This window comes from Carassius auratus, chromosome 21, assembly GCF_003368295.1.
Source record: "Carassius auratus strain Wakin chromosome 21, ASM336829v1, whole genome shotgun sequence".
Lineage (NCBI taxonomy): Eukaryota > Metazoa > Chordata > Actinopteri > Cypriniformes > Cyprinidae > Carassius > Carassius auratus.
This window is the reverse complement of record NC_039263.1, coordinates 23,135,474-23,150,988: the sequence shown is the minus strand read 5'-3', so window position 1 is coordinate 23,150,988 and position 15,515 is coordinate 23,135,474. Positions and strand designations below refer to the sequence as shown.

Sequence of the window (15,515 nt, the reverse complement as noted above, 5' to 3'; positions counted from 1 at the left end):
GTATTTGATATCATATTTCGTTTTATTGTAAATATACAGTAAGGAAAATTGGAGTAGCCATGACGAGCAGACTGAAGTTATCAAGTACGCTGCTGTTTATAGATTTACCGGACTTGCGTCGTCGCGGACATCACACTCCCGAGACGAATGTACAAAGTCTGAACCAACTACCGAGGATGCACGTCCAAAATCAGCGTACTTTTTTTTAATTTTATTTTTTATCAGCGGTACTTTGTATTGAGAAACGCGCGCAGACCTACGTCACCAGTCTATTTGCCTAATCTACCCGGTACTTTACACCGCGGTGGAAACGCAGAAAGCAACAGGTCTGGGGGGAAAAAAGTTCCTGGGAAAAAAAGTTCCTGGTACAAATGTTCCGGGTAATTTCGGTGGAAACGCGGCATAAGTCTCCAAATCAGGCAATTAAAGCCACTGATGTAAAACCTCACCTGTCTGCTCTCAGTGCCACATCCAGATCTTTCTGGACAGCTGCATTTATTTTCACTATGAAGGTTTAATTATTAACTCCAAGTCAAAACACACACACACACACACATGTAGAATTGAAATGATTTAATATCAGACCAATGTCATTAATATTAACATCATATGGGTTTAAAATAAGTGCTATTATTTTATAGATTGCATCCTGAGAAATAAGCATCTGTGTTTGTTTAGATGCTGTCCTTCCTTTGCTCTCATGTGCTGTCTCTGTGTATTTCCACTACTTCTGTGTGATTTCACTCTTTAACACGTCAGTGTGTGACTCCATGATAACCCTCTCCTCATCTCTGTGTCTCTCTTCAGCCGGCGTCTTTTGTAATTCTCTCTGAAGGACGGATCTTCAGGTGTAGTCGAGCGTCGTGGGAGAGTTACAGGTCAGAAATCCCTCCTCTGTCCCGTGTGCTTTGGGGCTTTCGCTCGCTCTCATTGGCTGAGCTGTGTGAGATGACATCACTGCATGAAGCTGACGGACGGATCCTCCTGTCGCTTTAAACCTGCTGCATGCTTATTTTTCCTCATTTTGATCTTTTGCTTGAGTTGGAAACCCTGCTTGTCCATCCCAAGTGATTTTTTTTTGTGTGTGTTGAGATTTCTTTCCCTCATTTTTCCTGCAGTTTACCTTCTTTTCTTCATTTGCAAAAGTCCACAGAGTGCGTTTGTTTAATATTTTCTGTCTGGCTTCTGGCTCTTTGCCTTTTATTTGGTGATGTGTGTTTGAGTTTGTTTTTGTGAGTCTCTCCCTCCTCTCTAATATCCTGCTTGTGCTTGATCGCTATAGTAAAGTGACGTTATGATGTTATTGATCAGTTAACTAATACTATGCTAACAGCAGTGTTATTTTAGTGTCAGTATTTTCCTTACTTTTAATGTTTTTATTTTTATAAAACAATTTATTTTTACTGTAATATCTATCTGTTAATTTAACAAAAAAAATATTTTTACTAATAATTTACTAAAAATAAAATTTGTATTATTTAATTATGGTCTATTTTAATTATTTTATTTACTTTTATTTGTTATTATTTTATTTTATTTATATTTTATTCTGTACGCTCAGAATTTATATTTAATTTATATTTTAATAAAAAATAAATGTTTCATATGTGTATAGTTTTAATGAAATATTTATATTAAAAATATTTAATATAAAATATTTTTACTAATAATTTACTAAAAATAAAATTTGTATTATTTAATTATGGTCTATTTTAATTATTTTATTTACTTTTATTTATTGTTGTTTTATTTTATTTATATTTAATTCTGTTCACTCAGAATTTGTTTAATTTATATTTTAATAAAAAATAAATGTTTCATATTTGTATAGTTTTAATGAAATATTTATCTAATTTATTTTAATTTTTTTATTTTAATTTTTACTTTTATCTCTATGAATTTTTTTTATTTCTTTTATTTACATCTTTTAAAGAACAGAAGTTGTATTTCCCATGCAAAACTCATCATCAAAATGACAGGGTATTCTAAATGGTGGCTAGGTTATTGTATTTTTTTTTTTTTTCTGTCCATCATGAAAAGAGTCCTTTACCCTCATAATCTTCTAGTCTCTATATATGGCTTATTTTTAATTTTTTTGATCCAAAAGCCGAAAACGGTGCGTCTGATCACATAAAGTAAAGCACCAGCTCCCCTCTCTCGCCTCGTTCGTGTTCTGGATCTGAGTTGAGAGAGATTTGCAGCACATTCTTCAGTGGAACTCGATCTAGAGTTCAGCGACGTGATGAGATCCGCTGTGTTCATCAGAGCGAGCTGTAATCCTCATGCGATAGTTTATTGTTCCTGGGACGTGAGTATTTAAAGTGACGTGCAGTTCTTGGCCAGAACTCATTGCATTGTGGGCCGTCAGAAGTCTGGAATGAAACGTATCAGTGTCTGGCTGTCAAAATGAGCATTTACTCTCATGTTTGCCAAGTCCCAGGCGAACACTGCCGAGGTGCTGGAAGAGCCGGAGGATGCTGGGAGTTTTCACAAAAGAGCCCAGAAGGGCTTTTTGTCCATCCTGAACCTTAAATCCGAGCGTGAAATCGCTGTCATGCTAAAGATGGTGCCGTGTTACAATACTGAGCATGGAGTGTGACAGTGAGGAGCGTCGTGGGGTTTTACTCTTGTTTTAAAGACTCGTCAGGGCAGAAAAAGGCACCTTAATTAACAGGAAACAGACTGATGTGTCATACAATAAAACCGCTGTGTTTGTGGAGCTGCTTCAGCGCGGCCCACCGTGAGCGGATTTATTCACTGTTTTTTTTTTTCTTTAACTATCTGCAATGGGGTTTGAATTAATTTCAAGTCTTCGTAATTTAAAAAAAAGTTTAATTTTGAACATTTGTGACTGTTGCATAAATAACATAATTAACAGTCAATTTAAATAGCTATTTAAAGTTTTAATGTAACGTTTTTGTGGCCATTGTTTATCCTCATTGACACTTTGAATGAGACTACTGATATATAAATATACGTCTATTATTATTATATCCAACCTTATTTAAATACATAAATATAAAAAATACAAACATACAACAATAACAATAAAAATGAAAATTATTTTAATTTAAATGATGGATGAATGGATGGATGGATTATATATTTACTCATCAATTAAAATGTTTTAAAAAAGGTATTTTTAAATCTGCTCTGTACAATGATTCATAGCCCTACAATTAAAATATTAACACTCCAGTCATCAATAAAAATTTGTAAAATAAAAAAACATTTTAAACACCAACTTTCAAAAACAACCTGTTTAACACGAAATATGTTTTTTTTTTTCCACTTTGTAGTATTAGAAATATTAATGGAATAAACAAAACCGTTAGCTATATAACATTCATTTGTAATATGTTAATGTTTTTAAATTATGTATAAATACATTTTCAATATATAACACTTACGGCATTGAAATCTATTGAATTGTGATGTATCATTTAGTTTTTACAAGCAGTAATTACTGTCATTGATTTTCAGTAAATAGTCTGTGTGGCTTGGTTAGAGAGTTGTGAATGTGAGATTGTCACAGTAAATGAGGCTCTTTTGTTATAAAACTGGAACAAAAACCCTGTTGTGCATGACAGATAGATACTGAATCCAGAAATGCTGACAGAAACTCAATCTTTCTGCTGGTTTCAGTTTTTGTCTGTCAGTTTTATTGCTGTTCATCTGAAACTCTGCTCGTGTCGTGAGGAAGCACGGGCCGTAATATAAGCCACCCCTAAACCTGATCGCCCACTGTGTGAGATGTATTTATATTCAGAGAGAAACTGAAGATTCCACACACACACACACACACAGTGTTAATGACACACACTCACGATGACCACCTCTCACTGAAAACAATCCAGTCTTGTCAAGGTTAGAGGCTTTCTCCCAGCACCTGTGCTTGGACATCACCGTCCAGACTCCTGCCTCTGATCTCTGCCGCCGGGGAATATTAATAACCCATGAAGATCTAAGATCAGTTCCTCCTTATTCTCACTCTGCTCTGTTTTACAGAGAGTGGTCCTCTTCTGAAGAGCTTTCAGTCTGTATTTCAGTCACTGGTAGCTCCTGAATAGTCAAAGTCACACAAAACCCCTCATTTCCAGACTTAGTCACACTTTGTAACTGAATTTGATTGATTGAATGATTGCATATCTCTCATGCATCACAACAACGTAAAGTTTTAAAATTAACTTAAAAGTTCTGCTGAATAAAAATGTATTGTAATACTTTATAACATCATCGCAACTTAAAGATGATTTTTTAGCATATGAACTTAAAGATTCTTTGTGGAATCATATGAAGTTTAAAAAATGTATAGCATCATGGGAACTTTCTGAAATTGCACTATGACATCAGAGGAACTTAAACGTTCTCTTGTAGTATCATTGGAATTTGTTTATGACATCATGATCTTAAAGATTCTTTTATGGAAATAGAGGAATTGAAAGGTTCATATGAGGAATTTTAGCAACTTAAAGGTTAATTTGTGACATCTGAGGAACTCAAAGGTTCTTTTATAGAATTTTAAGAATTTAAAGGTTCTTTTATGGAATTTTAGAAACTAAAAGTTATTTTATGACATTTTAAGAACTTAGATACTATTATGGAATTAAAGAAACACTAAAACATTCTCTTATGTAATTTTAGGAACTTTAAGGTTTTTTATGCAATTAAAGAAACTAAAGTGTTTTTTCATGGCATTAAAGATTATATTTTGTAATAAAGCTTCATTAATGACATTGCAGGAACTTAAAGTTTCTTTATCATTGTAGGAACTTATGTTTTCTTAAAGCATTAAAATGTTCTTTGAACTGTCTGTAAAACCCTTTTTGGAAGCTTAGTTTTTTAAGTTTGAACACGCAAATGTTGAAAATGAAGTTTTTAATTTGACTCTTTTGATGGAGCAGCAGAGGTAGTCATTATATTTTACAGCGCAGTGACACAAGTGTGTGTGTGTGTGTGTGTGTGTGTGCGTGTGTGTTTATCCTCTTAAATGCACCTCACTTTCCTCACATGTGATTTGTGCTCAGTCCTGCAGCTCATGAACAGCGTGTGTATTATAAAGGTCTCCGTAGCTCTGCCTAAATATACGTTTTTACAGGGACTGACCCTTCATCTGGCTTTGGTGTGGTCGCGTCAGCACTGCACAGATGGACGGCTGTAATTACATGAGAAGCTGCTATTTTCTGTCCTTTGCATTGGGTTTCCATTACCTACAGTTTCTGTCCTCAAGTTATTTAAGGCATGACTGTAGCTGTGCTGCAGCTAGTTTTATTTAGGTGGATATTCTAAAGCATTTTGCAGCTCTATATACAATACATACAGTGGCCCCAAAAAGTCTTTAGATGCTTGAAATGTCTTAAAATGTTAATGCATTTATCATGGTTTCTTCCTGCTGGTTATGTGAACTGTTAGATAGTTTAACAAGTGTTTTTTGTAGTTTGGTTATATGTGGGCATTAATTGCACGCTGCTGCTCTGCAGCACCGTGATGTCATGAAAGATTCATCACATCTGATGCCAAACCACTGCAGTATTTCTGCGGAGCTCTGTCAGTAACCATATTCTGCTGCTGTTACAGGACTGTTCGTGTGCAGATTGGTAGCACACATGTTTCTGTGTGGTTTAAGGTCAACATGTAATTGCATGCAAAAATGCAAGTGCATTTGCAGCCCATTTTTCTTCAGTAATGTGAATGCATTGTTGATCCAATCAAACCCTTAAACAGCATAAAACTAGTCCCTATCCTTTTTTTTCGTTGCCTATTTTTCCATTTTGCTCAGAAATGCATCACCTTACTGGACTTACATGCATTATACAGCACACATCACATTATTTATCTTAATGCCAAAAATACGGAAAATAACTTTTTGTAAATAAAAGATGCCACAATTACATTATTAAAATAAAAATTGCAATTATGTTTTTATTTTATATGTATTTATTTGTGTGTGTGTGTGTGTGTGTGTGTGTTTATATCAATTATTTTATTATTTATAATAAATCTTTCCATTATTCAGTTAGTAAATTTTATAATAAATAAACAAATATGATGATATAATTTTTAGATATTTTGTATAATTTTTATATATGTAATTTGATCTAAATTATGTATTTATAATTTGTATAATTTGCAAAGATGGAAATGACTTTAAATTCACAAAGTAGTAATATTTTTCTTTCCTTTTTTAAAGCAAATGTATTTATTTGTGGTTTTGAGAGAAGAGTGGACGTGTTAAGGGTGAAAGACAAACTCCGATTTTTGGAAAGGGGCCTAAAGAGCAAACCGCAGTCACACACACACAGACACACACACACACACAGACTCTTGAAGCATGAGAGGCTGCAGAGAAAGCGAGGGATTGTGGGATCTGTCAGCGGGCGCAGTGGGAAAGCTGATTCTGGCAGAAAAGCGTTGTGGGTCGGCAGAGAGTGGCATCGATGGCTGTGCCAGAGCGAGAGGAGGGACACAGTTGGCAGGCACTGAATGTTTGAGAGCGGACACATGCTCGCCCAGTTGGCAGGACGCCACCCTTTAAACCCAGCCTGCGTTTCTGAGGCGGTGCATGTGGTGGACACCAAACAGGTGCTGCACATACTGCTGGCATCAAGAGCATTAATACAGGAGAAGAGGACTGTGTTTGATACAGCATGCTTCTGCACTGCTCTTCACATACTGTGTCCCTGTATCTAATGAACCGGAGGCGAACATCTCCTCTGACACGTTATTAGACCAGACTTCCAGAAGTTGAGATTTATACACAAAACAGTGCTAAAAATGCTAAATAACTTTATGCAACATGCAGAATTGTCACATGACCTCCCTTTGTTGCATGTGCTATCTCTGCATACTGTTTTACCTACTATTTTTTTTAATAATCAGTTGTATGCAACATACTATATTGTGCAATGTGCAGTATTACATTTTAGTTACATTATTTCATCAGAATGCCAAGACATTTTATATACATATAAATTACACATATTCTTAATATATGCATATATATAATGCATATATCATAATGCACATCATTTTATATTTATTTTATAAAAATATTATTTATAGCATATCGATTTATAATATAATTAATATAAGTATAATATAAGTACATTCCATTTTGATCTAATTATAATATATTATAATATAGTATATAAATATATTATCTATTATGTATAAATTAAGATATAATAATATGATAAAGAATTATAATATAGATATGTACGTGTATTTATATCATTTTCTGTTTTTTTTTTATTTAGTATGTGTTTTGTAATCATTTTATATTCACATTTCCTCATTTTAGAAAATGTCATGCATATAAATCGGCCTGCTGTTATATGGATAGTGCAGATGTGTTATACTCATTTGGGTAGAACCGACTCAGTGTTCAACTAATCAGGTCTGATGTGAATAAAGCTTTCTGGGGAAGTGCAGTGTGTGAGAGGCCACGTCATGCACACACACACACACACACACACACACTCTCTCTCTCTCAAGCCGTCTTTGTTGATTGTTTACTGTGTGTGTAATTCTCTTCTCACACACACACAACAAGCTCTTTGTGTTTGCGTGAGCTCCTTCAGCAGACCCTGGTGTTGGTGACTTTGGCCTCGACTGCACATTTCTGGACCTTTAAGGGTCATTGGTAGCACGTGTGTGTGTGTGTGTGTGTGTGTGTGTGTGCTGTAAAAACTCATCTGCCTGTAGATCAGTGATTGTTATTTTACAGTGTTGATTTCCAGTGCGTCTTTCCCTGGTGTTGATCTCCTGGAGCGTCAGTCAGGACAGTTTTGATTTTCGGTTTCTGTCCAAACATTTCTTTTCTTCTTTTCTGTAGATATCTGATGGTGTCTGGCACAAAAATTAATTTGTCATGATCTGTTTCGACCCTATATCTGACCCTTGCTTCATCTCAATCAGTGTTATGTGATCGATGCTCGTTCACTACAACAGTGAAGTTAAGATTAAATCTGTTGAAATGAAATACATTTTCTGAAGAAATTCATTGAAATTTGGAATGGAAATTATAATTATTTTAGTAATGTAAAATAATGGATCAACTGCATTGTAGCATTATGCAGATTTAATTAAAATGCTGCCTATTGCTGATGATGGCATTATTTTTAATATGCATCAGTTTACATTAGAGTTCACTCGTTTCTGAGTTTTGTACTCATTCAGAAGATGTGTAAAAAACGCCCCCTGGTGTATAACAGTGGAAACACAAAAAGCCATAAAAACACGTCTTTGGTGGGGAAGCGTTGTCTTCTTAAAGACCAGATAACTCGTCAGTGGTGGGGAAAGTTAAACCGTTATCATCATAATTTATCCAAGTTATTGATCTTGAACAGTGGTTTTTCTTCAGTCTGTTTTCCAGTGATGTTTCACCTTTTTAAAAGCACTGTGTGTATTCTTTTGGTTTCTTGTTAAATCTATGTTCTAAGGATACAATAAGTTTCCTCTCTCATATTATAAGTTTATGTCTCTCCGATCATAACGAATGAAAAGAAATGAAACAGATGTGTCTGATCTGTCTTAGCTTGGGGCCGTTTAGTGTTTCCTGTGATCTTCACATCTTCTGTTGAGTTTCCTGTTTCTTATTATTACATTCCGCTCTCTTCACTCCAGTTGTTTTCTTTCTGTCTTTGAATCTCTCTTACGCCACAGAATCCACAGAACAATAAAGTGCAGCACATGGAAATCATTTGTAGGAATGAGAAAAAGCATTTGCTGAACACCTGCCGAGCATATGAATAAATCAGCTACCAATACTAATGCATTTCATTTTAACAGATTTAAGATCATAGAAAGTGTTATCCTGCTTTTTATGGTTTCCATTTATATATATACGTTTGTACACACACACACATTTTTTATTTATAATAATCATGTTCAAAATTAACAATATATATATTCAAAAACATTTTACTTCACTGAGTATCTTGAACTATTTTATATATATATATATATATATATATATATATATATATATATATATATATATATATATATATATATATATATATATATATAAACAATATTACAACAAATATATTACAAATAATCAAATTAAAATAAAATGCAAAATAAATATAAAATAAAATATATTTTCTAATAATAAAGTATTGGACTGTAATCTCTGACTTTCGTCCAACTTTAAACAATCACCCTAACATATCCATAGCAACACCCGAGCATAATGGCGGGAAGATTTGCACAGGCAAAAGTCGCTCACGTCTTGTTTAAAAGATGCAAAAATCCGGTTTCACGTCTCTGTAAGCAGATACAGACCATGCATCTGAAAATCAGGTGTGATGTTTCTGTCCCGAGGGTTCACTGTGGTTCGTTGAGCTCATGATGCCTCTATATTACCTGTCCCGGTTTCACTTCCCTGTGGGCGCAGATATCAGATCAGGGGAATTCCTGCAGAAGCTACAGGTCCCCGGTTGTTGGCTTTACATCCCAAAGTTTCCAGTCATCGTCAGGCACTGATGTCATTCATTACTGCTGGTTTCTGTGTTTCTCCTAACAGTCACTGATAGAGAGGATGTTTGGGCTTTCTCTCGCTCACCGATGCTAATTTTGGACACTTGTCATCACGTTTCTCTTCTCTCCTTCTAAGAGAGTCTGTTTGGCCTGGAGCTGCGGTCATTCGATATGATGAACGTTACGTAAACACTGCTTAACTGCGCTTTACTCACAGCAGAGTACTATGAATGAATGAAAGAAACTATATTGGAAAAAAACTTCCGCAATATATATTGCAATATTTTTTTTTGTTAAACAAATTTTCACCAGATGACCTAAATGTAAATAGAAAATAGTTTTTAAAAAACTAAAGTATGAACTTCAGCAGAATTTCAGTACAATCCATTATTTTGAGCCTGAACAATTGAGAACATAAAAAACATAATTAAATATTTTTTAGTAACTAGTAAGTAAAACAATTTTTTTTTTAAGTCACATTCTCAAAGTTTTTGACATTCAATATGATTAAAATAAAGATAATTATGATGTGTGCTGTGATTATTATTAAATAAAAACTAAACAAAATAAAAAATATTTAATACAATAAATGTTTTATTTTATTATATAAAATATGAAATTACTTAATATTTTTATAATTTTTTAAAATTGTAAATCAGTGTCTATCAGTGATATTATATGATCCTTATTATAATTGTTTACATTTTTAAATATTAATTAGGTTCATTTTGTACCTTCCATATTTTTAAAGATGGCAGATGGAAGATTAATTTCTAATTTCAATGGTTTTCTGTTATGAAAAGCAAAGTGTATATATATATATAAAATCATACAGTCTTTAAATTCTCTGAAGTACCATGTTATTACCATAGTGCATAGTGCATGTATGTTCATTATAAAGCACCAATGTTTCGTCATTCACGTTCATTGTGTGGAAATGAGCCGTATGAATATGATATGTGTATTCAATCTTTTGTTATGTAAAAAGTGATCTGTGAACCTGTGTGTCAGATTTGTCATGCATGATTCCTTCATGTTCAGTCGTGGTTTGCTGTATCTGCATGTGTCTTCTCTTTCTCTCAGAGGAAACCTCACGCTGCCGAAGATCCCGGAGTCTAACATGGCTCTGAGCGTGTTAGGGATGTTTCTGGGATTGCTTCTGGAAGTTTCCACACACGGACCCTCCAGCGTTCCCAGAAGCTCGTGGAGGCACGACGGTGAGTGAAGGGTTAAAGTTTCTCTGGTCAGAAATGAAACCTCTGCAGGTGCCACACATCTGACTTTCCACTGTCCTTATAAACATGCTTCTGAATTATGTGCATAAATATAATATATATTTTTTAACATTGATAATAAATCATCATATTATTCTGATTTCTGAAGATCATGTGACACTGAAGACTGGAGGAATGATGATGAAAATACAGCTGCGCATCACAGAAATAAATTACACTTTAACAGATATTCACATAGAAAACATTTATTTTAAATTGTAATAATATATCACAATATTACTGTTTTTATAGTATTTTTGTTCCAATAAATGCAGCCTCGATGAGCGTAAGTCAAAAACAACCCTATAGTTTTGTACAGTATATTGTTTCAGCAGCACAGGAAGTCATGTGTGGTGTTTTTGACACACATGTGGCATTTGCAGGCGTCCTGCGTCTGTTGGGTCTCTAACAAAAACACTTGCAACCTGAGAGCTGCACACACACACACACACACACACACACACACACACACCCGACCGGCAGCCAAAAACAAACTGAAGTGTGCCAGTCACACACAAATCATCATCTATGAATGCACATGCTCAAATATACTACATGCATTATATAATAATAATTTACTATGCCTAAAGTGTTCATGATCAACAACCATTGCATTTTGGGTTGGTCATTTGTTTGGCCCTTTAGCTTGTTTACTCTCTTAATACAGTATATTTAATGCTGATATAATAATAAAAGAAATAACATTGCTGATGTGGCAGTGCTCTAATGTCATAGTAGAAATGTCTTTTGCTGAGCCGAACATGAGTGGCACACATGTTTGGATGGAGATGTTAGAGTTTTATTGTGCTGGAGATGAAATGCATGACTCATGAGTTTGACCGCTGCTTTATTCGGAGCAGTAAATCATCTGCTGCTGCTTTCATAGAGTTCAGGATCTCCTCTGGAAGAGGTTTCCCCACAAACAGCTGGAGAACGCTCTTTATACTGCTCAAAATACTCCTGTGTTCATTCAGCAGACAGGAGGAGAAGCAAATATTCCTGATCTAGAAATGATCTTTTTGCTTCTTTTAGGAAATATTCCACATCTCTATAAATATGGAAAGATTTGGAATCAAAATTTGGAATAATTAAGATTATTTAATGTTTAAAAATAAGGCTGCATTTATTTGCCCCAAAATACAGTTAACATTTAAAAATCTGAATATATGTTATAATGTAATTTATTTCTGTGATGCACAGCTGTATTTTCAGCATCTTTCCTACAGTTTTCAGTGTCACATGGTCTTCAGAAATCATTTTAATATGATGATTTACTGCACAAGAAACATTTCTGATTATTATCAATGTTGAAAGCTTTGATGTTCTTTGATGTTCAAAAGAACAGTATTTACTTGAAATTGAAACATTTTGTAACATTATAAATGTTTTTTTCTCACTTCTGATCAATTTAAAGCATCCTTGTTGATTATAAGTATTAATTTGTCTTTTTAAAATCTTACTTCAAATGTTTGAGTGGTTGTGCATTAAAGTTTTTACAAAAATATTGGTCAGCACAACTGTTTTCACCATTATTAATAATCAGAAATGTTTCTTGTGCGGCATATGAGAATGTGACACTGAAGACTGGAGGAATGATGCTGAAAATACAGCTGTGCATCACAGAAATAAATTACATTTTAACACACATTCATACAGAAAACAGTATTTTTAATTATAATAATATTTCAAAATTTTTACTATATTTTAGATCTAATAAATGTAGCCTTGGTGAGCAGATAAGACAATCTGAACTATGCCCATATTCCTATTATATTATTTTCTCTTAAAATGTTGACTTGTGTCTGATTTCCGCACAAACCCGGTCTGATGTGATCTGCTCTGTGTGTGTGTGTGTGTGTGTGTGTAGATGTGGATCTGCTGGAGTTCTGGGAGCCGGATGTGTTTAACTACACGACTCTCCTGCTGAGTGAGGAGCGCGGCGTGCTGTATGTCGGCGCTCGAGAGGTTGTCTACGAGCTCAACATGAGCAACGTGTCAATCAAGAGCAAGCAGGTGAGAGTTACTCCAGCCGCCGCGTTCCTGATGAAGTGTGTTTTATATCACGATGTTGTATTGACTCTGTTCTCTCAGCTGCTGTGGAAGGTTCCAGAGAGCGACGTGTCGATGTGTATTTTAAAGGGGAAATCTAAAGAGGTAATGTGGAAAAATACTTCAAGTGAGCTTAATCTGGTCGATTCTTTGTAAATGTTTGTTCTGTTTTATCTAACTGAAATGTTTTTGTGCTCGTGTGACAGACGGACTGTCGAAACTACATTCGAGTTTTGCAAGTGCTGGATGAAGACACTCTGTATGTTTGTGGGACCCACGCGTTTCAACCCCTCTGTGATTATCTGGTGTGTACAAGCCTTAGTATAAAGCCTTTAAATCACCCAAACTTCCCAATAAACACTCATCTTTAGAAGATCGCATTCACTGTTTCAGCTGCTTCAGTTTGGGAAGCAATTTCAATCAATTTTTCAATAAAGTGATTTAAATCCTGATGCAACCAGCCCAAGATGAATTGCATTATAACATTTTGATTAACATTTGATTATTTTTTTGCATAAAGCCAAATAATAACCAAATCACCCAAAGCAATAAAATTCAGCTGCTAAATACAGTAAAAAAAAAAAAAAGGTTCAATGACTCTGATTCATGACTTCTGCAGAATAATATATAATCATTAAAAACACTTTCTGTAGGGTCCAGTGTTATTTTAACATTATATATATATATATATGATATTATAATATTTTTGCATTTAATATTTTGCATTTATTTTTTACATTATATGTACTTTTAGTTTTAAGTTTTAGTATGTGCTTTTGTTATTACTATTTCTTTATCATGTTATTTCTTTATTTTATTAATTTTAGTACTTTAACACTTTTTTTCAGTTATTTAGTAAAAAAATATTATTATTATTATTTTACCAGTTCTATTTAGCTAGTTGGTTAGTTGTAGTAAATATTTAATTTATAAAAAATATATATTTTTTTTTAAGTCCGGGTTTTATTTAGCACTTCTAGGATTCTTGATTTTAGGAACTAGTTGTTCCTCGACACAAACCCTTCTTCACCAATTTCAAACTATGTGAAATTTTGGTTTGTCAAAACTTCCCTGATATTTTGAATAGCAGTAGCTCTGGACCTATCTTTCTGAATATGAATACAGTAGTTTCCTCTTTCTGTCCGACTCTGCTCTGTTTCTGACTGGTTTCTCTTCAGTCGCTGCAGGACTTCTGTCTGCAGGACCGAGCGGAGGACGGCCGAGGGAAGTGCTCCTTCGACCCGGCGCAGAGCTTCACCAGTGTGATGGTTGGTGAGTGAACGCAGGACAGGATCAGTGTGTGTCTGCTGTATTTCCAGAAGTGCTGAGCGCTTGACCGGCTGTTTGTTGTTTAGATGGTGAGCTGTACTCAGGAACGGCGTATAACTTCCTGGGCAGCGAGCCGATCATCTCCAGATCTTCTCTGTCTCAGAGTTTACTGCGCACAGAGTATTCGACGTCCTGGCTCAACGGTACGACGCTAACCAGTCCACCGCCGTAAAAACAACACTGTGCATATGAATATAGAAATATGAATTTGAATTCATTATGAATTCAGTTGTTGTTATTGAAAACCAAAACTTTTTTATTACAATAAAGGTGGTGGTCTATTAGATGAAAAGTTGGCTACAAACTGAAATATGTTTGTTGAAACACTGGAATTAATACATTGAAATAAATTAATTCTGTAATTATATTGTTCATATATATATATATATATATATACATAATAGTAATATATATTAAAAATAAAAGCTGGAATGACCATGTAATAAAAATAAAAAAAATCTCTTTCAAATTGTAAATTATTGTTATGTCTGTTGCTATATATATTAGTACTAAGATATATTTATAGCATAAAAAACTAAAGGCATAACAAAATTGCAAACACAAAAAGGTATTAATATTACTAATAATAAACCTAATATTAAATAAAATTATTTAAATGAACACTAATTAAAAAAAAAAAATTGTCTAACATTATAATAGTCTGTAAAAATGTATTTGCATATGAATTGTTAATGCATAAAAAAGACAAAAGCACATTATAAAGTTTATAATGTTTTTTTTTTATATAAGCATTAATAAAACTATATTAAAACAAAAACTGAAAATATGAAAATAAAAGTAAATTCAAAAGGTTAACAAAACCTGTAATAGTGTATAAATAATAAAATATGACTGCTTAACTAATAATAATGTTGGAAGCACACAACAAAATTGCTGATTTTTATTTTTATTTACTAGTATTAATAACATGAATATTAAAATGATAACTGAAAATATGAAACTAAATACAAAAGCTAATTCAAAATATGAATACAACTGTAAAAGTGTATAAAATGATAAAAGCACATAATATTTCTTAGATAAATAGTATTAATAAAACTAATATGTGACCCTGGAGCACAAAAGCAGTCATAAGTAGCACAGGTACATTGTAGCAATAGCCAAAAATACATGGTATGGGTCAAAAATCATTAGGATATTAAATAAAGGATATTAAATGAATTTCCTACCATAAATATAACAAATCTTAATTTTTTTTATAAGTAATATGCATTGCTAAGAACTTTATTTGAACAACTTTAAAAGGTGATTTTCTCAATATTTATATTTGGTTTTTTTGCACCTTCAGATTTTGAAATAGTTGTATCTCAGCCAGATATTGTCAGATCCTTACAAAATCTTATTTATTCAGCTTTCAGA

General features: G+C 33.6%; 1 protein-coding gene across 9 annotated transcripts in view; it reads left to right on the top strand.

Annotated features, from left to right (window-relative positions):
* The window catches only part of LOC113038994 (semaphorin-4D-like), a 56,306-nt gene that overhangs the window by 24,959 nt on the left and 15,832 nt on the right, over window positions 1-15,515 (top strand). For 7 of the 9 annotated variants that reach the window (XR_003274840.1, XM_026196840.1, XM_026196839.1 and 4 more), the window contains 6 exons: window positions 10,567-10,700; window positions 12,625-12,770; window positions 12,849-12,911; window positions 13,013-13,111; window positions 13,985-14,078; window positions 14,162-14,278. Coding sequence is in view for 8 of the 9 variants with exons in the window: in XM_026196840.1 (XP_026052625.1) it covers window positions 10,567-10,700; window positions 12,625-12,770; window positions 12,849-12,911; window positions 13,013-13,111; window positions 13,985-14,078; window positions 14,162-14,278 (653 nt within the window). In the remaining variant the exon portion in view is untranslated. Of the gene's footprint in view, window positions 1-807; window positions 879-10,566; window positions 10,701-12,624; window positions 12,771-12,848; window positions 12,912-13,012; window positions 13,112-13,984; window positions 14,079-14,161; window positions 14,279-15,515 lie in introns of all 9 variants that reach the window. The other 2 variants (XM_026196837.1, XM_026196838.1) reach the window with 1 other exon arrangement.